Source organism: Pogoniulus pusillus, chromosome 8 (assembly GCF_015220805.1).
Source record: "Pogoniulus pusillus isolate bPogPus1 chromosome 8, bPogPus1.pri, whole genome shotgun sequence".
NCBI classification, from domain to species: domain Eukaryota; kingdom Metazoa; phylum Chordata; class Aves; order Piciformes; family Lybiidae; genus Pogoniulus; species Pogoniulus pusillus.
Window position 1 is genome coordinate 25,731,934 of NC_087271.1, and position 22,806 is coordinate 25,754,739.

The following is a 22,806-nucleotide window of genomic DNA, read 5'->3' on the forward strand; positions in this document are numbered from 1 at the left end:
ATTGTGAAAAGCCAGCTCCCCTCTGCAGACATAGAGAACCCAGACCAGCTATGTCTATCAGAACACCTGCCAATGTGAGAAGGACAAGCAGAACTTCGGAGGTTGTCATCAGAGAAAACTACTAACAGAAAAGGATTCTCTCCCCAGCCTTTAAGGAACACACACTTCCTTAACCTCTAAACCCTGGGACCATTAGACAGAGGAGAATTAAACATGGGGATTTACAGTCTTTGATGTTTTCTGACAAGATTTTTACTCTAAAGGAAATAATTCTTTCCCAGTGAAACTCAAGGAACTCATAAGGAAACTGAGCTAAGAATTTTTTTTTCTATTCAGAGGACTAGTACATTAAGTGTCACAGTGAGGGTGTTGGCAGTTAGCAGAGACCATAATTCTATTGCTCATCTAAGCCTCTCTCCTGTACAATCAGGCTTCTCAGTCACTGTCCTTTCACATCCCTTAAAATGACACACACTCAACGACAAAAGCAGTACTTAGGTGTTGGGTCTTTTTTTGCCCATTCTTTCCCTTTTCTGTCCTCTGGTCCATTTCACAGTATCACAGTATCACCAAGGTTGGAAGAGACCTCATAGATCATCAAGTCCAACCCTGTACCACAGAGCTCAAGGCTCATCCACTTACTGATCTGACTTAGCACAAATTTTCTAGAGCAGCGATGCTGTCATGGAATTACACAAGTTACCTGTTCTGGTGTCCTATTGTACAGCCTTTCCAGCTGTTCCTTCCTTCGCCTCTCATGGCCAGCATCAAAGACAGGGATTTTCAAGTCTGTGCCTGGAGCTGCACGAATGTTAGCCAGTTTGGCACAGATGTGGTAATATCGTTCCTTCAGGTCCTCCACTGATCTTTTCTGCAGAAGATACCACAGAAATAAGGAAGAACAAAGTAAACACTTCTGCAGTAGTCAGCCAGGAACCACCAGCTGAAGGATGTTTCACAGTGGCCCAGGAAGGAAGATCAAGAAGGAGGCCTGCCAGAATCACAGGGAAGGGGGAGTTTCACAATGAGCAGAGTGAATGAACTGTCATGGGTTCACAGCTACTGCTTTAAAACACATGCCAGAGGGTCCAACTGTACAGCCAAGGGGCAGAGATAATACAGCAGTGAAGCACTTCCAGGTAAAAGGATGCAAAGGCAGTTGTCTCAGGAGAAGATAATCTGCAAACAGTAAACTGTGACAAGCGTGTGGGAGGCCTCTGAGACACTCCAGACAACGGCCATTCAAGCCATAACCATGAAGGTATCAGCTGCAACAGTTCATTGCCCACCATTACATGGAGCCTGAGCTGTTCTCTTACTCCAAGCACTAAAGGTGTTTGGGCTGCCCAGATGAGCAGAATCTTGTTATTTCACTTTGCTACAGGCTCCTCATGTGAAGATTTCAGAGGGCAACAAAATACTCAAGCATTTAGAGCTCTTCTGTAGGAATCACATCATTCTCCCCTGTCACCAGGAGGCATGGTACTAGCAGTTACAGGAGATTTACAATGACAACACCAGGGCTACATCTTCAGACCACTGATGGTCCTTACTTCACAACTGAGATGACATAAACCCTGCACCAGGTCAGATCACACGTCAGGAGCAGCACTAGGCAAAATTCAATCCCCAAGGACCATTAGCAGACTCCTCTCCCAGGGCCTAGACTGGAATACAGAATAGATGTCCCACTCAGCTAAACAAACTCCCCAGTTGCCTTATCTTTAGAGAACAATGAGTTGCTCTCCTGGAAGAAGCAAACCTTCTAACTTTCTAATAAAACACAACGAGGAACAAGCAAGTCAAAGCGGATTTAATTACAAACAAAGCAAGCAGCAGTGCCCCGTGCTGAAAATTCAATATTCCTTGCTGCCAATAATTCATTATTTTTCCCAATGAAGTTGATATAAAGGGTAATTTAGTCTTTGCAGTGCAGCAAGCCCTGCAGGTGCTGTAGCAGCAGCTCACCTTGGCCCCCGGGACTCACCTTGAACTGCTGGTGGTCATAGCGGTCATGGATCACCACGAAACGCAAATCGAAACGTCGGGCCAGGTCAAAGAGGTGGTCTGTCTCAGCTTTGGTCCACGCATCGTCATGGAGATACATCTGGTACTCCTGCTCTGAGTAGACAGGTACTTGCACTGTCTGTGCAGAGAAAAGAAAAACATGGTAGGTCTCTTGCAGCACCACCCTTCTCACTGCCAGCTGGTACAGGCCAAGATACTTCAGGTAAGAGCAAGAGCAGCACGCTGACAGGAGGGGGCTGCCAGGGCCCTGAGCAAAGGGTTATGCTAGAAAGTGTGATGAGCAGAAGGACTTGATAAGGAGCAATGCATGACCTCAGAAGTACAAGCATGACATTTTGGAGAGTCTACTAAGTGTGTTGCCCGGGATGTTGAAACTAATGTCAGGTGTCTGACAGAGTCAGAGGTCAGCAGCTCATATCCTGACTATAACTTTCAAAATTATTAGGCTAACATGGCAGGGAGCCTGCTTGCACTCCTCACAACTAGCAGCACCAATACCTTGACAAAAACTGGTCTAACAGCAGACTCCTCACTTGGGGTGGGACACGCTCATTTGTATGGGCAGAACAGGAAAGACAAGGAGCGGTAGCTCCTCGCCTTTGCACACCTTCTGCTCTGATATACAACTCATTTCTTTCATGTTTGGAGCAGACAGTGTCATGAAAATATGAAAGGCTGGGTGCTGTACAATTGAGGGCCATAAACTTGGCAAATAACTTTGTTCCTCCCTTCCTCATCCACCCTTTCTCCAGCACAGCTACAGGGCCAAATGACAATCCAACTCTCTGAGTGTTTCAGGGGCCTAAAAAGCCAAACCTATCCCTCTGTCCCCAGCTTGGAACGTCATTGCAAAGGTTCTATCCAGAACATAAGTGTCACATGGGTACTAAAGGGGCAGTAAAAATACTCAGTGTATTAGGGGAAGTCCTAGCACATGGTAAAACAAGAGGGTAAACAAGCCTGTGCTCTCCTCTTACCCCTTTCCACCACTCCTGCAGTGGATCTTTGCTCAGTCTGAGGAGATCCTGCTTCTACAACCAAACATGCTGCGATACACTTGCTTCCACACCTCTATGCCTTCCTGAGTACTACATCAGAAAAGCCATCCTCATCAACTCCATACAGCTAGGAGAAGCATAACATTCTCCAAATAACATTCTCCTCGGGTCCTACTGCCCTTCTTCCATCACTTAGCTTTAAAGGTGAAGCAAATCTCATGGGGATACGCTTCATCTCAATCTTCAAGCATCAATTCCACCAAGAGAAAAGCCATTCTACCATTCTACTAGACACTATGAAAAGGAAAAAATCCTAGAGAAGCATACACACATGAAAGGAGCCAGCAGGATGCTCCACAGCAGACTGAAGTGAAGGTGGCAGATGACTGATCAAAGAAGAGAACAGGACAAGAGCAAAGAGCAGTCCCCAGAACACTCCCTCAGCCCCTGGATGCTCAGGTGAGAACTGCTGAGAAGTAAGAAGGTGGGAACTCGTCAGACAGAAAACCTGAGCCAGCCACAGGACAGCTATAAGTTCAAATTCAACATATCCAAGAATATGCAAATATGACCCCCAGAGAGGGATTTCCAGCAGAACCTGGCAGCATTTCAGTTGCACAAGATCTTGTCAGGAATACCAACTACAACTCTACTGACCCCTGTTCAGGAAAGATGAACTGAAATGAGAAGAGCAATGAGGATGAGCAATGGGGTGGGGAGCAGCAGACTGGAAGAGAAAGGAGCCTAGCAAGGGATGCCTAGAAGGGGATCTGACTGCAGGCTTCAAGTATGCTGGATGGAATGAAAGGAATACCCATGGGAAGAAAAGAACAACTGAAATGAGGACAAATAAATTGGCTTGCAAATAAATACCAATTTAACATGGAAAATTTAACCTGGAAATGAGAAATGGAGCAGAGACAGTCTGGAACAGCTTTCCAAGGAAGCATGGGAGCAGGAAAAGCCAAGTGCTTGATCAGTTTATGAAAGTGACTGGATGGTACCGGGCCTGAAAGAGCCAAGAAGATTCAGTGGCGCGGAAAACTCTTGGTTCTAAATTTCACACTGTAAACTCGCACAATGATGGGCATTAAATTAGCTGAAACTGCTCAGGAAATGTCCTGGAGTTGTGAGGCAGTTCTTTGAAAATATCAGCAAAAGCCTAGCAGTGGTGAAGACAAACTGAACAGTAAAAATTACCATAGAAATAAAGGGAAACACAGGCAGTGTATAAACACATCGTGCTTCCCTAAGTGAAACACTCACTCCTAGTCCACCATTTGAAAAGAAATGGTATTTGAGAACAAAAAGGTGCGAGACAAGGCACAGAAGAGCACATGTATGTCAAATTATGGAAAACAGTACACAGTAGGGACAATTTAATACATCATGTAACACAAGATCTCAGAGGCACCAAACGAAACCCCAAGGCAGCAGTGTAAAATGAACAGAAGAAAGCACTTCTGCACGGCACACAAAATTAACCCAAAGAACCCATTACCATAGGATATTCACAAAGCAGCTTTCTACCCTGAATGTACCTAGCAAGAATTATTAAAGACAAATTTCAAGTTAAGAAATCCTTAAGTCAAAGACCAGAGAAGCTAGGACAAAATGCTCTCTATTTGCCCCATTCTCATGCTCTTTCTCTAAGCCTTTACTAATGGTAGCCAGAAACAGATTATCAGCTGACAGAGGCCTTTGCTGTGAGGCCAGCAAAGCTACTGTGATACTCATATTTCACACCCCCGATCAAGGCTGTGGTGTACACTTGTGAAATCTAAGTTTACATTTTGGATCTCACAATGAATAGAAGGGATTTGGTTTGGAGACTGGAAGCACAAAGAAAAGGAAAGCAGCTGAGCAGTGACATAGGAGCCAGGTTAGAGAGTCTGAGTGACTGACAGCAGAGCTACACAGGAAAATAGGTTCATGCCAAGGAAAGCAAGAGATTCAGGCAGAAATATCAAATACGCAAGAAGGAATCCAGAGAAGGGTCTGGAAGAGTAAATAAAGTTTCTCTGACAGAGCAAATATATGTGATACTCCTCATCAGTGCCTTCTACCCTCTCAACCATGCATCCACAAGGATAACAGCTTGCTCTTAATATTATGTAATTGTGCATGTGCAGATGGCAGAGATCTGTACCACTAATCTCAAGGTTGCAGCCCTGCTGAAGGCCCTTCTGTCTGTCAATTCAAGGTACATGATAAAGCTGGGGAAACTAGAATCATATAATTACAACAGCCATGCGTGGTCTCCTCTGATAAACTTGGTTGAACTCAGCCAAAACTGTAACAGCAGTAGCATCTTAGAGACAATTACACTCCCAAAGTTTAACTCAGACAGCTAGGTTGGTACACTGACTGAGTCATGCTTCAGACTTCCACCCTAGACATCAGAGAAGAGATACCACAGGAGGCTCTTACCAACGTCCCAGCAAGAGGAAAAGCATCAGTCAGAACCTGAGCCTTCTAACACATAAGGTCAACCAACCACTTAACTCTGCTGGAAGCCAGGCTTTGTTAGAGCTGGTGCTCTGTGGGTTACAAACTTGAAATGTTGTATACAGCTGTACGCAAGCAGAGCTTTTGAGGAATCATGTTAGCACTGACGGTTTTTTTCCCCCTTCAGATTTGCATCATGAAGGGAGTTAAATTACATTATGGAGGCACCCTAACCCTGCTCCTTCCTGACTTAAGAGATCCTGACTTTGAAGTAAAAATCTTGATGTAGTTTGCTTTGTGCATACACATGAAAGCCCCAGCCACTCAAAGCAGATACATCTGGGACAAAAGACAGCAGGAGATTACAACAACATATTGTGACAATTTAATACGAGACGCAAAGAAGAAGGTACTGCACCACACTGATACCACAGGAGCAATTTCAGAGGGAAGGCAACGTAACTCAGCATCTGTGCTGGAATCTGGCCAAGAGGCTGCAAGCCAGCTTTTTGGCCACAAAGCTCAAGCAATTTTTTTCATACTGGGCAAAATAACAAGGCTTATGACTTTAATGTCTTGGTGAGAACTGAGTATCTTTTACTACCCAGAGCCTGTAATCAGCGGGAGGATGTTGGTTACAAAGTCAATTGGATGGCAGAGTGTCTGCTTACCGAATCAATGGCTGCACAACTGAAACTCAGAGGTCTTCAGCAAGTTCTGGCCACATACTGACTCCAGTCAGCTTGAACGATTTGGAGACACCACAGGCTTTGGTCACGAGGCTACAGGCCATTTTGCAATTTAAAAGGCAATTGCCAAACCTCACTCAGCCTTCACTTGTTGAAAGAAAGAGCTTCCTGTCTGGATATTCAAGAAACTGGCCAGAGGGTATTTTCCAGCTGCTATTTATATGCTTTTGTTTGAAAGTGCTCCCACTTACTTTATTGAACCTGGCAAAAGGGTAGTCCTTCCCTTCTTCTGCTGCTCTCCTCCAGTGGTAGAACATCGCTCCATCTTTTCTTGCTGGGTTGGTGAAAGGCATCCACTTCCAAGGTCGGACTTTCTTGGACCCCAGTTTTGCTTTGACTGTTCGATATCCTTGAGTTGTATCACTTGGCAGCAGTGGAGGTGCATCCCTGTGGTGAAGAAAAGCACTGGTTGACAAGAAGCAAAAAAGCAGCCCAGGACAAAACCAAAGCAATTTCAGACTAAGTGGGATCTGTCACCACAGTGTTTAGGGAGGGAAAATCTGAGTTAAAGCTTTATTACAGATTTTGCACTTCCCAGACTGCAATGCTTCCTGCTCTGGAGGACAGAACACACAGCATGGATAGACTTGAAGAGAAACATGTGAAAAACAACCTATGCAAGAGACCTCTGAAGCAAGGGCACAACCCATAACACACTGCAGCAGAACTCTTTGCAGAAATAAAAGTAGATGCTATTGCTAGATGTGAATAAGAGACAGATACAGATGGGTGAGAACGTTGCATTGTCTGCACTAGGCTACTGTGCTTGTTAATTAATCTTCTACACAGAGTGAACCCCTGAAATTCAGACGACACAAGACAGACACTGTTCATTACCGCCTAAGAGAAGAGCACAGGCATGGGCCAAGCATAAAGGGGTATGAATCCAGGAAGCAGGACTGCCTGCTTGGTTTCAGGAGGATGCTGCCCTGCCACCACTAGCCCAGGCTAGCCCACGACCTGCACAGATGTCCACAAGCTCTTACTTTTTGTCAGAGTAGAGGAGTGCATAAACTTCTCGGTGCATTCCTTCTGGCCTCTTAAATGTCAATGTCTCTGAAGACTTCTTGGATTTTTTCTGAAACAAAAAAAAAAATTAGATTCAAAAGAAGCAATCTCTGAGGGAATGTCAAACTATGTACCCTGGTGCCCTGTGATGGTTTTCACATTTATCTGGTTTCAGACACCTTGAGTTTCTCCAGGAAATTGCCTGTGCCAGTAGAAGAGACCGACAGACAAAATGTGTCTATTTTCAGTGATAGCACTCACCAGTACTCAGACGCTTGTTTCTGTTGATAACAGACACTTACATTCCAAGTTGAACATCTGTTTGTAGCTTTCAGGGGCTAGTAGTCCAAACTTTTTTTTGTTCCCTAGGCAAGCATTATCCTCATGTGAAGGTATTAAAGCATATATAAAAGGTATTTCATTAAGCAATTCTCTGTCTTTTAGAAAAGACAATAAAAAATGTCTTCGCACTCCAGCTCTTAGTTTTTGTCACTTTATTCTGCAATAACTTCAGCTTTCACCAGTTCTAATCAAGCCCTTGCCATAGCCTTATGTCAAAACTACCAGTATCCCCTACAGAGGTACAGTATACAAGACATGGGAACCCTCATTCCTGCCTCTCCTCTCCCATTTATGCAGCAATGCTTTTTTTTTTTTTTTTTACAGTTCCTTCATACTAGGAATTCAGTGATGTCTCAATCTAGCCTCTAAAGCCTTACCAGAACTGATGGTTTTCAAGACACAAACCACCTCCTATCACATATATAGTGTTATAAAGTTATCAGCTTTGGTTTCAGGTAGCTACAGGAACAGCCACATGAACAAGGTACACATAATTTACGTGAGCCAAGTTTAATGAGTAGCCCAGAGCACTCGGACTAATTGTACCATCTTTCTAAGCTACTAGCCACATCACTACTGTTAAGTATGTGTTTACCATATCCCTATCAATTTTTAAATCAGAACATTTTATAGCAGTAAAACTAATACTGTGTTATAAATTGTATTAAATCCATATAGTCACCTTCGTCAAGCAAATTCAAAATCCCATTAAAAATATAATAATCTATCACCTTGGACTACAACTACTTCCCATAAAACTTCATGGCAGACATTCACTGTATTAATACCTTTTCACTCTTAATCAAAAACCTTTCTCCTAGCATGTCCATCACTTTGCCCAGAAGCAATGTAAGGCCAACCGAGGCAGTTACCTATGTGTCACCATACACCCTGTTTGAACACAGGCTTGTGGAAGTCCCTCAAAGTTTCTAGATTTATTAGAAATTAATATCAGCAGGCCAGAGATCAGCCCAGCCACCTCTTTTAGAACTTGAGAACAAATTACATTGTCCTGCTGATTTAAATGTTTTTATGCCTAGTAATTTTTATTTTAACACTCTCAGTCACTAATGGACTGGGAAGTACTTCATGGTTCTCTTATGATTTAAAGACATCAATCTGTTTCTTCTCTAATTGAGAACAGATCTATCTCCTGAGCAAATGCTGGACTGCTATTAGTAATTTTGCTCTCTCCATGTGATAATGGCTTATATCTTTGGTTTGATTTAGTTCCTGTACTTTGCAGAAATTCAGATATTTCACTTATGGCCCTGCACTCCTCCCAGAATTTCTCACTGCACCTCCCTCTCATCTTCCTTTCCATTACAGTAAATCTGAGAAGAAATTCATCTTATTTTCTGCTCCAAAAAGGAGACAGACATTGGTACAGCTCTCCATTAGCTAACAGACAACCACATTTAAGTCAAAGAACCTGCAACTAAGAACATGCAGTTGCAACATCACAGGTGGAATCCAGCCAATAAGCTGCTCACCAGACACTATTCCCCAACACAGCTGATAAATGCTGATTTTAACATTTAAGCCTTTAAATAACTGAAACTTCTCAGATTTCCATTACAGCAATTATACACTCTGTCCTGGGCCCAGCAAGGCAGTTGTGAAACGACTGTGCTTCTCCTCAGGGATGTTTCAGTGGAGGCAAAGGCAGGAAATACTCCCAGGAATGTGGTGATTTGCTTTTGTTTGTTTTTTTTTTTCCCCAAGCAAATACACAGGCTTTACTTCAATTCAGTCCATCCCAGTATCAGAGAGTTCCTGGGAACTGAGTTCTCTCAGGTCTTACAAAGAGCAGTCGAAGGAACTAGGGGTTCCTGGAGAAAAAGAGGCTCAAGGGAGACCTTATCACTCTCTACAATTACCTCAAATGAGGCTGTAGTAAGGTGGGAGTCAGTGTCTTCTGCCAAGTAACAAGTGCTAGAACAAAAAAATGTCCTCAAGGTGTGCCAGGCAAAGTCTACACTGAACATCAGGAAAAATTCCTTCACCAAAATGGTTATCACACACTGGAAGGAGCTGCTCAGGAAAGTGGTCAAGTCATCATCTCTGGAGATATTGAAAAGACATGTAGATGCAGTGCTGAGGGACACGCTTTAGTGGCGGACTTGGCACTGTTAGGTTAACAGTTGGGCTTGTTGATCTTAAAGGTCATTTCCAAGCTAAACAATTCTATTATCTCATCTCCCTCAACTCATTTCCAAGCACCTTCACATCTCAAAACTGATGAACTAACCTTCCCAATAGCTTGCAAAGCATGGGACAGCCAAGATGTTGCCCAAATTTAAAAGACAGAAATCAACAACATACTGTGGCACATCACCACACAGAGCACACCATATAATGCCGTATGTCCTTAACAGAGCTTAACAGCTTGTCCACATTCCCACAGACAACATACTCCAGTTCTCCCAAACCCCAGCCACAAGCCTTCCCCACACAGGGACTGCTCCTGCGGTTTGAAGACACTTACCACTCAATTAAGTCAAACAATGGGTATTTTTCAATCTGAAACCAGACTGTGTTATATTATCCCTACCTGCCTGGAAGCTAGACACACTTTAAACATTCTATACAAAATGGAAATTTTAGAGGCAGCTGAAAATATCCTAAGTGTAATCCCAGATCATCAGAACACCACTTCCAGCCTAAACACTTCTCCACATGCCATAATACAGAACTGATATCAGAAATCCTGGAGTGGGGCACTCCAGGCACTTCCAGATACTCCTACGAAGACCAAAAATAAACTATAGTAGAAACATGCTTTATTCCATCTTTTTCTTCAATATTCACCCTAGATACCACATGCAAGGTCATGCAGAAACAAGAGCCCCTTGAGGCATTGCAGTTCACCTTATCTGAGTTGATGATATCCTTTTTGTTGATGGTGCCTGTGTTCTCTGACTCTACGCCTCCCAGTTCCAGGATGTCCCGCACGTCTGCGCCCGTCGCCATCTCTCTGCTTGCCTGCCAGCTTTCTCTGCCGCTGTCCTGTTAGTCCACTCCAGCTCTGGAGAAGAGAGGGAAACCAGGGGTCGGGGGTTAAAGCGCACCTCCCGTGGATGCTATCCCGTACGCACACAAACATGCACGTGTGTATATATACACACACACGCACACAAACACGCACATGCACATACATGTTCATATACACGCGTACGTCTACGTACACACACACACACACACTCCACTCAGCCGCCTCCCCATCCCCCGCCAGGCCCAACAACGCGGCCTTGTACCCGACCGCTGCGGGGGCCAACGCGCCGAACTCGAGGCCCAGAGCGCCACGACGGAGTCCTGGGAAGTACGCGGGAAGATGGGCAGGACGAGGCGGCGCGGCAGGGCCACGGAAGCTTCACGCCGGATCACTCCCGCGCCCGCCCAGCGGCGCCGGCTCCGCAGCCCCCGGGACAGTCCAACCGGCACAGCGGCTCCGGCAGCGCCACTTCCGCTCCCGCCGAGAGCGCCCGGAAGTGCCCGGAGCCGTTTCGGGGATGTACCGGGGGGGTGGGGAGGGTGGCGGAGTCTGGGCTCGCCTCTGCTTCTTGGCAGGCCGCGGCGGGGGCCGCGGGCCCGACTGAGCTGGCGCTGCGTCGGCAGCGGCCCAGCGACAGCGCCCGGGCCCCCTTGGGGCTGCCGTTCGTCCTTCCCTGCTCAAGCGGAGAGCGCCCTGCGGGCGAGACGTCCTCCTGCACCAGGAGGTGGCGGTACAGCCGTACCGGGCCCCAGCACCGCCCGTGTTCCCGAGCCGACCCGCCGTGTCCCCGTGTGCGCGGCAGGAGCCTTCGAGGGTGCTCCCACCTTGGCCTCTCAGTTCCCCGAGGTTACAAGAGGAGGGTTACCAATGCCGTGCCCGGGGCCTTGGCTGAGGATTTGCTGGACTCTGCCTTGGCCAGAGACAGCAGAGCTGTGAGACACAGGAGGGGCAGGCCACCCCGACGCTGCTGCCCACCCTGCACGATGGCAGAGGGCAGCCTGGCACACTGCCCTGCTCACGTGGGGATCTTGGCATTGACCCCACTTCCCCGCAGGTACCAGGAAAGCTTTTCCGATCGCCTCACTGGGTCGTAAGGCTCACAAATGCCTCAACCTCTTCACTTTCCTCAGGGTGTTGGGGCTGACCTGTTTCCAGTAGAGCTAATAAGGAGTTTTCCCATCTCCTTGCTGAGTCCTGAGACACTCATTCATGGCTGTCACACCCTGCTGCTTTCCACGCCAGCATGTGTCAGCCTCACCAGTGGCAAGCCAGCTGTGCCAGGTGGCTGCCAGCCAGGCAGGCACTGAACCATGTGGCACGTTCAGGCTGCCTGTTCTGGCTTCATTTTACAGAGAGTATGCTCCTCGCCTTCACACTTGGCACTCCAGAATTGCAGCGTTCACCTGAAGCCACAGGCAGCCAGGAGTGAAAGCTTTATTAACAGGACTGTTCTTTTTCCTCTTCCCTGAAGGAGGGGAAAAAGGGAAAGCAGGGAAGGGGAAGGAAACAGCAGTGTGGGCCCAGGAGGGCCATTGAGAAATAACCTTCCCACTGCATCGAGGTAGGAGTAAGGCTAGCTGGCAGAGCTTTGTCCAAAGCAGAAGTTTTTAGCCTGGGACACAGAAGTCCACAGGGATAGCCTGGGAGTGAGGTGTCCCTGAATGATTTCCTGTCCTGTGCAGCAGCCCCAAAGGAGATGAACCTCGTTGTGTCAGGATGATGCACTCAGCCCCTCAATGCCAGACAGGCTGTGGTCAGCTTACCGCTGGCCCCATGCCACTAGTAATTCCTTCCCACAGGAACTAGCACATCACCTTCACACCAGTGCCAGTGTGCCCCAACAGAAACTGGCAACACCTCCAGAGCAACATCTATTGTCCCCAGGAATGATATATGCTCTTTTCTGCCCCCTCCCATGCTTCCAAGGGCAGCTTTTAGCATCCTGGCCCTTCCTTCCTCAAGGATAAAGTTGATCCTAAGATCTTACCCATTTACTCTCAGCTCTGCCACATCCACCCAAGTCCTCCCTTCAGCCTGCATGACCATTCCTAATAATTTATACATCATTTCCTTCAGCTGTCTTGGAAGTTGTCCTCTCAAGGTGGGTCTGCAGAGGAAGACAGGGCTTTTTCAGTGCTACTTTCCTCTGCCTTTGCAGCCTCACCCTTGCTCTGCCAGCCTAGCAAGCCTGAGAGCTTTGTCAGACCTGTGAAAGATGAGCTCCCTTTTTGCCCCTCGTTGGCAGGTCATTCACAGTTTGTTCACACTGGTAAACATCATTTACTGAAAACACAAGCAGTCCCAAAATAAAATCCAGAGGCAGGTGGCCACTACATGTCCTTGAGTTTTGATTATATCCCCCACTTTTAGGCCTGACCTGACAAAGCCCAACTTCCACACCATGCCCTGCCCTGGTGCAGGCTGATCAATTCACTCCTCTTCAACAAGCTAAGCCTACAGCACATTTTGAACTCCCTTCCCCACAGCAGCAGCTTTTTAACCTCATGATAGGTGGAGACTGTGGGCAGCTGGGTTATGTCATTCACAGCCCACCTGCCCCACACCACTGTGAACCTGGGGATCATTGCAGGGTTTTGCCCCAGCAGGAGATGTGCGGGCCTGATTATCTGCTAATCTGATCCGTACTGGAGCAAACAGCACTGCTGATCCAAAAGTGTCCCTGGCCAGAAGCTGCTGCATCCCAGATCTTGCACAGTCTTCAAAGAGCAAATGGGCACAGCTGGAGACCTTGGTCAGGCTGCACACACTTGGTCCATCCTTGAGAGTATTTCATAGGGACATGTGCCCAGTTCTGTCACCTCCCAGGAGCACCAGGGTTGTGCCTTGCCAGGGCACATGGAAAGTCCAGGGAATGCAGCAGGTCAGGGAAAGACAGCAATGCTAGGTAGCTCTGTGTTTCTGCACTCTGAGGAGCTGCCAGGGGACAGCAAGACTCTGTCCTGTCACTGCAACCTCATCATTCATCTCCTACTGCCCTGGAGTGCCAAGCCTAGACGACCTTATTGTCACCTGATAACTGGGGGAAGGATGTCCTCCGATATCTAGCCCAGGCAGGAAGGCAACGTTTGCCCCCTTCAGGCCAACTGCCCACCCACCCCAGAGTCCTGAAGGAAGGATACACTTCATGCCTTCTGCCTGTGCTCTGGGTGCCAAGCATGGCCAAAGGTGGACCCAGGCCAGAGATGTCCATCCCTCCAGGTTGGGGCTCAAGGCGTGTGTGTCTCCCAGCCTGGCACCAGCGGAGGAGGACAAGTGCAAACATTGTGGTCAATGGGGTAAGAAGAGGTTATCTGGGGCCCGGCAGTGGAAAAACTCCCAATGTGTGACTAAGGCACGATAGGACCAGGTGTGGGTCCAGGCATGGCAAGCTAGCTGGGGAGTTATCACTTCCCCATGGGTTCAGGTGCCTGAAGCCAAATGTTTCCTAAGGGTGCGGTGACAGCCACAGCCGCGCTATCAGGGCGCCTGGCCCACCCCAAGTGGCGGGGACGTGGGGGCAGGCTGCTCGACTTCCCTTTGCGGCATGGAGAGGACACTTACCACTATTTCACCAGGACCGGGGACACCTTGGCGCAGAAGACAAAAACTCCCACCTCATATTGTGGCAAGAAAAGATCTGTGTCAGCCCCTTCTAGCACCCCCAAACTGTCCTTCCCACCTCCAGCACCCTCATCCTCTCCCCAGCTCTGTGCTGTCTCTGTAGAACACAGCAATTCCAGGGTCAAAGCCCAGGCAAGGAGCCCACCCAGACCCACATCCTTCTTTCACTCCACAGCCCCGGGACAGCTCTGTGGAACCTGTTGGCTGCAGCATGAGGGACCCTCACAAGTAAGGTTATCCCCAGAAGATAGAAACTTGCCCAAGCTGCAGTTTCACCCCCACTCCACTCCAGCTATGAAACCACCGGAGGCCCTGCTCCTGCTGGCAGGTGACTGCATGGTACCAGGCCATGCTGTGGCCATGACTCACCCCTCTACTGTGAGGTGTTTCTCCATGCCTTGCTCTTCTCTTCCTTGCTTAACTCCATGCTGTGACACTTTGGCTGCACTATAAGATTTACAGCATCACCCACAGCAGTTCCTGGAGGCCTTTTGCCAGAAGGCAACCAAGGGCAGAAAGAAAGGCCGGGCTAGTAGAGGGGCATACAGCCAGGAGGGGCATCTGCATAGCCTTGGTGTGGTCGCAGTGGTGTGGACATTGTGACATTGCTTGGCAGATAGCTTTACTTCCTCACCATCCCTGCAGCAAACCAGTATGTGATCTGAGACACCAGCACCTGCCTCAGGCTGACAGCCAGGGACCTAGGGGTTGTGCATGGGTAAATCATCTCTTCAGACACCAGTCTGGTTTCTCCAGAACACCCCTTTTCTCCAGCACAGCCACGACACTGGACACACTGCTAGTGTGCAAAGTCTTGCAAAGCAGGATCCCACCTGGTTGACTAGCACATTTTGAGTGTCCCCCCCCACTCCTTCGAGGCCAAGACAAAGGGTTTTCCAGCTGACCGTAGGCACACAAACCACAAGCAAGGATTGCACACCAGCCCTGCCTTCCTCAGGGCTGCCGAAGGTGTTTTCTTGCTGCCCTCATGGCTTTGCAGGGCAGGTTTTGCTGGGGACAGAACTGGGCTCCATTCTCCAACAAAAAGTGTGTCTTGGCTCAGGCAGCTGGAAGAGGGTGTTTTTTATTAACAACAAATTAACTGTAATTGCCTTTTCCACTACAGCTGCTCCTCACCCAGGTGAGGTTCCCAGCCATGCCAGTCCGTGCAACTGCCATGCCTCATCATGTGCCCAAAGGAGTGCCCAGGGGAGCAAATCTGGAGCAACTCTGCCTAGAGAAGAAGCCAAAGCACCTTCCCCTGCTCTCGCCTCCATGTAAGGCAGCAGCAGAGCCGGACCTTGCTCCCGCCCTGGTGCAGCGATGATGAAAGGTGAGGAAGAACTGGTTTGTGCTCTGATCTCAGAGCTGAACCTCAAAACAGCCGCGGACCGTCACTCCAGCTCCCAGGATGCTTAGGGAGGACAGGACAGCAGAGCCAGCCTTTCCAGTGGGACAGGATGGTTGTAGGAATTCATCGTTCCCCTGGAAATAAAAATAATAATCATAATAAAAACACAAAGCCAGAGATTACTTCTACGCACACAAACACGCAGGCACGCACTCTCTCCCCATCTGGCTTTGCCAGCCTGACTCATCGCTAATTCAAACAGCCCACACCTTTCCCTCTCCCTCTATGTGACGTTTTGAACAAGCCTCTGAGGAAGAGGCAGCAGTTTTGCTCCAGTTACCCTGCCACCATTGGGACCCCCACTACCCATGGGCAAGTGTCCAAGGAGCAAGGCACCCTCAGTCCCCTATCATAGGTCACCTGTGTCCCAGCATAGTCACCCACACACAGGCACTTCTCAGAAACTGGGACAAATGCAGGGTGGAGGCAGCTAAGGAAAGGACAAGTTATTGAGCCTGGTGGATCTGTGACACCTGTGGATGTGCTACCATGCCCAGGCCCACAGGCAGGACACAGCATCCCAGTGTGCTGCCACCCTGCCTGGAGACACCTACACTTTCATACCTGCTCAGGATAGTCCCCTGGGCTAGGTGCTGGGCCCAGGACATTGAGTTCAACCTCAGAACACTGGCTACCCCTCAAGGAGACATCAGCCCCACTTTGCTGTTCCTGTCTTTTTCCAGCTTAACTCTCCACAAATACAACTAGGAAACAGGGCAGGAGTGGGATCAGCCCTGCCCATGCTGGCAGTACAGCTACATCCTATCTCAGCTTACAAAGCAAGGAGTCCCACGGCATCCCCCAGCTTTGGCCAAGCACCGGGTATTATGGAAGTGAGCATAGAAGAGGAAGCCACCACCAGCACCACTCTGGGCCAAGACACCACACAGCTTGTACAGCAGGTTCGCTGCACTGCCAGCAAGGTGTCAGGTCCAGACAAGCCCCAGCCTTCAGAGAGATGCGTGCATCACGGGTAATCAGCCGTGGGAGGGAGGGATGGAGCCAGACCTGCTTGCTGAGCTTAGGACCTGCCAGCATGCTTGTGCTGAGTCACACCTATTAACACAGGGAAACCTCAGCACCTGAACCCCACCAAGCTGCTGGGCCACCCCTAGGACAACAGCAGGAATAGAACACACGACCAGGAGGCGGCCACAGACGTCCAAGGGCAGGAGCCATAGTGCTGCCGCTGAGAATGACAGCATGACAGGGCTGCTTTGAAAGATAGGAGCAGTGAGGCTGCAGGTAGTTTCGGCTTTGTTCCCCTCAGGGGTGACTCACCGCAGGACCAGTCACGCCATCCCAGTGCCATAATTGCCCCATCTACAGATTAGGGAAACTGAGGCACGGGGAAGTGGGGTGACTCAAGAGCTGTTGCACAGGAGATGCTACTCGGATGCCGAGGCTTGGGCGTTCCCCATTGATCCTCCACAGCTAACTTAAGCAGAAATGAACATCGATGTAAATATTTACTGACAAGCAAGCCCAGCCTCACCCTCTCCTCTTAGAAGAAAGCTTTAAAGTAAACTCTCCTGGCTCTTTCATGTTTACACCTTGTTTATTTATTATACAGCAGATCACAATATTTCAACAGTTTGCATATAAAGAAAAGTAACATTTCAGAGTGCAAGAGACCTAACGTGCCCAAGCAGAGAAATGTTAATTAACAATATACACAGACGGGAACAGTGCACTTCCCAAAGCCGAGACTCATCTGTGTTCCCAGCTGGAAGAAAAATATATATTAAAAAAAAAAAAAAACAGAAACATTATATATTACTGCTTTGTTTCATTTACAACTTGCTTTGCAGAAGCTGCACATAAAAAGACTCATTTTCTTTTGAGTTTTCTCTTCCCCCCCCCCTCCCCCTTACAAAAGTTTCAAGTATAGCAGAGACCTGGGCATTCATAGCTGGACTCACTGTCCTTTTACACACTAAATTAAAAAGCAGCATAGGGAAGGCAGCTGCAGCAGTACCTGGTGTCATCCTGAAGAGAACAAAACAAACAAAAGCAGATGGGAGCCAGGAGTGCCATTTTAGGCTCCCTAGAAGAAAACTGTGGGAATGGCCAGGACTGAACTGCCCAGCAGAGTCCCAGGCTGGCAGCAGAAGCATCCCCACTCCCTGTGCAAGGTGACATCGTACTGCCACCCCCTGCAAACCTTTATAGCCACGAGCTACAATCAAGTCCCACCTTTGCCTCATCTACTTGGGACTTTTGGGTTGGGAAGTTTGTTCTGATGGCCACAACCAAGACGACCAGCAGTCCACTTCCCAGTGCCATGGCTCCACAGGACATGGCTCTCCAGACAAAACCTGGCAAGAGCCAGCCACCACAGCTCCAGGAGCCAGGGAACTGCCAGGATTTGTGGTGAGAAGATGAAGCTGATGCCAAATACAAGCCAGGAGCTCTTTAGTCAGATAACCCTGCTGCACCAGCACCTCTACTGTCCACCCCATCCCCTCCTTTCACCAGGTGTCTGGATAGTAGGGAGGGAGGGGGAAGTTTCTACGCACAGGCAGCCGAGTGGTGACAACCTGGGCAGGGGCCGGAGGCACTTCTTGCAGCTTTGCTCCCCATCTACACCCCAAAGCAGCCCTTCCCCACCACTCGGCTGGGGCCAGCTCTCACAGCAAGGGCAGGAGGAGAAAACTAGTTATCAGCTACAAGCGGAGAGGGCTGGGCGGCCGGGCTGCTCCCCAGTGCCGCAACGCTATTTACATCATGAGCTAGCTCCGGGGACGCCAATTCTGGCCGCGGCCCACCGCTCACATGTGCCGCTTCATGTGGAGAGCGAGATGGTCAGAGCGGGAGAAAGCCCGCTCGCAGAGGTGGCACTGGAAGGGCCGATGCCCTGTGTGCTTGCGGTAGTGGCGGGTCAGCTCATCAGAGCGAGCAAATTTCCAGCCACAGCCTTCCCAGGTGCAGTGGTAGGGCTTCTCACCTGCAGAGGAGAGGGAGTGTCAGTGGCCTTGAAGGTTCTCCATCCTCCCTGTGCCATCACCCTGCTGTTCCCCTGCCCAAGACTCCATTTTTCGGAGGGATCCCTGCCTACCACCTTAGGAAAGGTGAAAGCAGTAGTGTACTCATTCCCTGCGCACCTCTGCCTGCTCTACCTTTCCTTTTGTCCCCGTCTTCTTGCCCTCCCCCATGTGCTCCACTGCCCCATGTGCCCTGCATGGGGCGGCTCCTCCGGGCACCCTTGCCCCACTGCAGCTCTCCTCCATATGACCCTGCTCCGCTTCAAACTGTGGATGCTCCCCCATCCGTCCCTGACGTCGTGCCGCACCACGTGCTCTGTCCTAGTTCTGACGGGGTCTCACCATACACCCCTAGTCTGTCTCCCCACTCCATTCTTCCAAGCCCACTTATTGCCCCTTCATGGCACCCCTGGACCCCCAGGCGTGGCAGGGTGCCATGGGGTATGGTCCTACTGCATGCCTTACTCCCCATGTCCTCCTGCTCGACCCCACCACTGGGGTCCTTCTGAGCACTCCAGGGACGTCCTCACTTGAACCTGCCCCACACGCAATAATGCAGCTCCGAGCTGACTGCGGGGTCTTTCTGGGTGTCCCCACTCAGCCCCTCCACAAGGAATACCCCCCCCCCCCCCCCGCCCCATGCACCTCCGAACTGGCCACAGGGGTGAGTTCTCCATGCACGCCAGCCGCCCCTCCGCATGCCCAGGCGTCACGGCAGAGCAGGCTCGCAGGTGCCACCGCGCGCCCCGGTACCCTCCGCGCAGTCCCCCGGCGCGACCCTGGTTCCCTCTACGCATACCCACGGCGAGCCCTTACCAGTGTGGGTCCGCATGTGCGCCTTGAGATGAGAGCTTTTGGTGTAGGTCTTGCCGCAGCCCGGGTATTCACAGTTGTGCGTGGCGGTCCGCTTGCGCGCCCACGAGCGGCGACCGCGCTTAGGCTTGCAGTCCTCGGGGGGAGCCCCGGCCGGGAAGTACTCCAGCACCGGGGAGTTGGGCGGCGTGACCAGCAGCCCGGGTAGCCCCGCCGCGCCCGGCCCCGGCCCCTTCAAGGGCTCCCTGAAAACACTGAAGTGTCCATGAAACTGCGGCGGTTGCGGGGCGAAGTGGGGCGCATAGCGGTGGGAGGCCACGGCGTAATGGGGCGGCAGGTCGGCCAGGAGGTGGGGATCAGCGCCGGGCAGCGGCTCCTCTGGGGGCCCCAGGCGGCCGTGGGCAAAGCCTGGGTAGGGCAGCGGAGGCCCCGGTACCGGTCCCGGCCCAGGACCCGGTGTCATGCGTGGCTTGTGCTCTCCGCCGCTCGGCCCCAGGTACTCGGCGGTGGGCAGCCCCAGCATGCAGGCGCGCTCCTCTGGGTGCTCCTTCTTGATGCGGGGCACGAAGGGCTGCGCGGCGTCCAGGGGCAGCGGGCGGGCCAGGGCCGGGTGCAGGGGCGGGTGGTGATGAGGTGGGTGGTGCGGAGGGGGCCCGCCGGGCACCCGCAGCTCTGTGTATTCCCTCCGTTGCAGGTCGCAGTGGCCTGGCAGGTCCGGGGTGAGCAACTCAGCCACGTAGCTGTGGCTCTGACCCTCAGGGTAAGGCGCAGGGAACTTGCCCGGCGTGGGGTAGGAGCCGTCGCTGTCGTAGGTGGTGCCACAGCTCTCAGGGGTTTCGGGCAAGGGGTAGTTGGGACCGGGTGCGGGCGGCCCTTGCCCACCACTGCTAGTGTGTGCCAGGATAAAGTCCAAGTCTACGAACTTGCCCAAGTCGTCCTCCTCTCGCTTGACAGCCGCGGTGGCAGAGCCGTCCTGCTGCAGCATCCTCTGCGGGAAAGAAGGGCGTCAGAACTGGCGGGGGAACACGCAGCTCGGGCACCGCGCTCCGCGCCTCCTGCGCAGGGGGGCGACTCCCCCCAACCCGCCCGACGGGTCCGCACCGTTTCGGCTGCGCCCTCCGACGGCGACAGAGGGCCCGCCCCCAACAGCCGGGCTGAGCCTCAGCCCAGGACGCTCGGCCTCGAACCACCACCTCCTTGCCATCCTCCCTCCCTTCCCGCTTGCCCATTGCTTACGTGGAGCATATCGGTGGGTCGCTCTTCCAGCGGCAGCAGGTTGGCGAAAGTGGAGATGGAGGGGAGAGTGCTCTCGTCCACGGCCGCCGCCATGTCGGGTCAGGAGGGGAATTCGGGGCCGGGGCAAGCTGGGGGGGAGCACGGTGCGCGGAGCCCAGCCCGGCTCCGCTCCGCTCCCCGCGGCGGCAGCGCTGCTCTGCGCCTCCCCGCGCTCCTAAGCTGTTAACAGCATGGCTGCTCCCCCATTGGCCCGTCCTACATTGATACTCACCGTCGCCGCCTCCTATTGGCTCTCCTACAGCCCAACCCACGCCCCCTCCCGTGAGGCTGCCCCGACGGGCGGGGGACGGCGGCCGCTTCTCCGACAACGTTCCGCTGCCCTCCCGCCTGCTGCCCGGGACTGGGGGATACCGCTAATGACGGACTGCGGGAGAAAGTGCAGGGGTACTGGTGTGGATCGTCAAAGCCGGGGGTCCCCCCTGCCCCTCCTTCTCACAACGTGAGTGGGGCAGTGATGCCCTGTTGCATTGCCTCACACTGAGAGTGGGGAAGTGGAGTGTAGGTCGCAAATGCAGGTGTCCTTCGGAACCCTGTCCCGAGTGGGGCAAGGGCAATAACCATGTGGTGTGGCAGCATGCTGGGGCGGTCTGGTCTAGGGTTAAAGGGGAGAGCATCGGGCACAATGCTTGCCATGGGGGACAGCAATCATGTCAGCAAGCAAAGATGTCATCACGACAGACTGCAGCTAGAGTGCTGGGCTGGGGTGGCTGAGCCCTGGTGCCCCTACACCATTCGTTTTATGCAGCAGCACCCGCGAGGCCACATCCCTCTATGCCGGTGCTGTCGGTGAGGCAATCAACAACCCGGAGCACACCAGCTCCCATCTGGCTGCAGAGTGCGTGTGTGAGCAGAGATAACTCCCTGGCAGACCCTCTCGGGGGGCTGGCACCCTGCCTGCACCTCCTCATCTCGCCCTGCAGCCCCTGAGGGACGTTTGTCTGCCCTGCCTCGGGACTAGTGACACAGCCAAGCCTCTGACCACCCTACCATGGGGGAACACGACTGTCTCTGTCTGCCTCACAGTCCTCAGGACTGTGCTGTCCACTGGCTTCCTATGCCCGGGGCATAAGAGGACTGGGATGTCCCACCCCACAGGAGACACTCAGATATCCTAGTCCTTACTGGTGAGATTAGACATCACACAGGGTCCCAGGGCACTAGGCAGGTCTCCCCAGGGACTCTCTGCTACCCTGTCTGGCTCACAGAAAGACCCTGTCTTCTTGGCTAGGGTCCAGCCAGTACCAGGAATGGCCTTGCTACTGTTGCGCTTGTCAAGAAGCAATGGCCCTTATCTCCTGCAGCCTGTCTCCCTGCTTTCTGGGGCTTTCCATCCTGAGATACCTTTCTAAGAACTAGGGCTGCTGCCTGCACTATTCAGAAGCAAAGAGTAGGTTCCAAAAAAAAAAAAAAACCAAACCAAAAACACCAAAGGTGAGGCACACACACTCACACACACACACACACACACGCACACTGCTGCTGGATCCAAAGCTACTCTACCAGTTGCTTTCATCACCGTGCTTTAATTATAAGGGTGGAGCATTGCAATAAATTATTTCAGTAATCCAGTGGAACAACAACGATTCAAATCTTCCCTCTTTTACCAAGAATCCCTGCCCTGGTTTCCAGAGCATATGCTGGGTCGCTGCCTGAGCCCTGTGTGCCAACAAGGGAGCAGGTTTATTAAAATGCCACCCAGCAGGTAAAGAGATGTGGGCTATAAAGTAATTCCTTGGGAAAATTCACCTCAGAAGTGACAAAGAAACATGTGGGCATCACTCAAAATCCCTTTTAGCCTGGCCCCCAGAGTAGCTTATTTAAGTCACTGGTTAATCCTATTTGTTTCTTAGCCAAATAATAATTAATAGTGAGGCAGTTCCTGCTTCAAACTTGTATAGATAAGTGAAAGCAGATGCCATAGGAGGCAAACAATAATTCCACTTGGTTTTCCCCTTTTCCAGGTGGTTTTGGCGTCTGCAACCATGCAGTGCTGGCTTATTATAAGAGAGGCATTGCCAGCACATCAGGTTCATTTTTACAGCCAAAATTTGTTGCAAATGTGGGATATTCCCCGGGAACTTATTACCGATGCTATAGTGGGAGGGCCAGGGTG

General features: G+C 51.1%; 2 protein-coding genes across 4 annotated transcripts in view; both read right to left on the reverse strand.

The window, feature by feature from the left end:
- DMAP1 (DNA methyltransferase 1 associated protein 1) overlaps positions 1 to 11,030 on the reverse strand; it is a 34,206-nt gene extending 23,176 nt beyond the window's left edge. For all 3 annotated transcript variants that reach the window (XM_064147719.1, XM_064147721.1, XM_064147718.1), the window contains exons 1-6: positions 10,831 to 11,030; positions 10,445 to 10,601; positions 7,210 to 7,301; positions 6,415 to 6,610; positions 1,988 to 2,146; positions 704 to 871 (exon numbers count right to left, since the gene is read on the reverse strand). In XM_064147719.1, the coding sequence (XP_064003789.1) occupies positions 704 to 871; positions 1,988 to 2,146; positions 6,415 to 6,610; positions 7,210 to 7,301; positions 10,445 to 10,546 (717 nt within the window). In that variant the 5' untranslated portion in view covers positions 10,547 to 10,601; positions 10,831 to 11,030. The remainder of the gene's footprint in view (positions 1 to 703; positions 872 to 1,987; positions 2,147 to 6,414; positions 6,611 to 7,209; positions 7,302 to 10,444; positions 10,602 to 10,830) is intronic.
- A 6,109-nt stretch (positions 11,031 to 17,139) lies between these two features.
- Positions 17,140 to 20,854, reverse strand: LOC135177570 (Krueppel-like factor 2). The gene is made up of 3 exons (XM_064147725.1): positions 20,634 to 20,854; positions 19,401 to 20,385; positions 17,140 to 18,547 (listed from the first exon to the last, which is right to left on the reverse strand). The coding sequence occupies exons 1-3, from the start codon at positions 20,724 to 20,726 to the stop codon at positions 18,372 to 18,374; spliced, it is 1,254 nt and encodes a 417-aa protein (XP_064003795.1). The 5' UTR covers positions 20,727 to 20,854; the 3' UTR covers positions 17,140 to 18,371.
- Between the last annotated feature and the right edge of the window lie 1,952 nt (positions 20,855 to 22,806).

Coding starts and splice junctions, on each gene's coding strand:
- LOC135177570 (XM_064147725.1), bottom strand. CDS start 20,726: ATGGCGGCGGCCGTGGACGAGAGCACTCTCCCCTCCATCTCCACTTTC. Junction 20,386..20,633: donor GACCCACCGATATGCTCCAC/GTAAGCAATGGG, acceptor TCTTTCCCGCAG/AGGATGCTGCAGCAGGACGG. Junction 18,548..19,400: donor GCACATGCGGACCCACACTG/GTAAGGGCTCGC, acceptor TCTCCTCTGCAG/GTGAGAAGCCCTACCACTGC.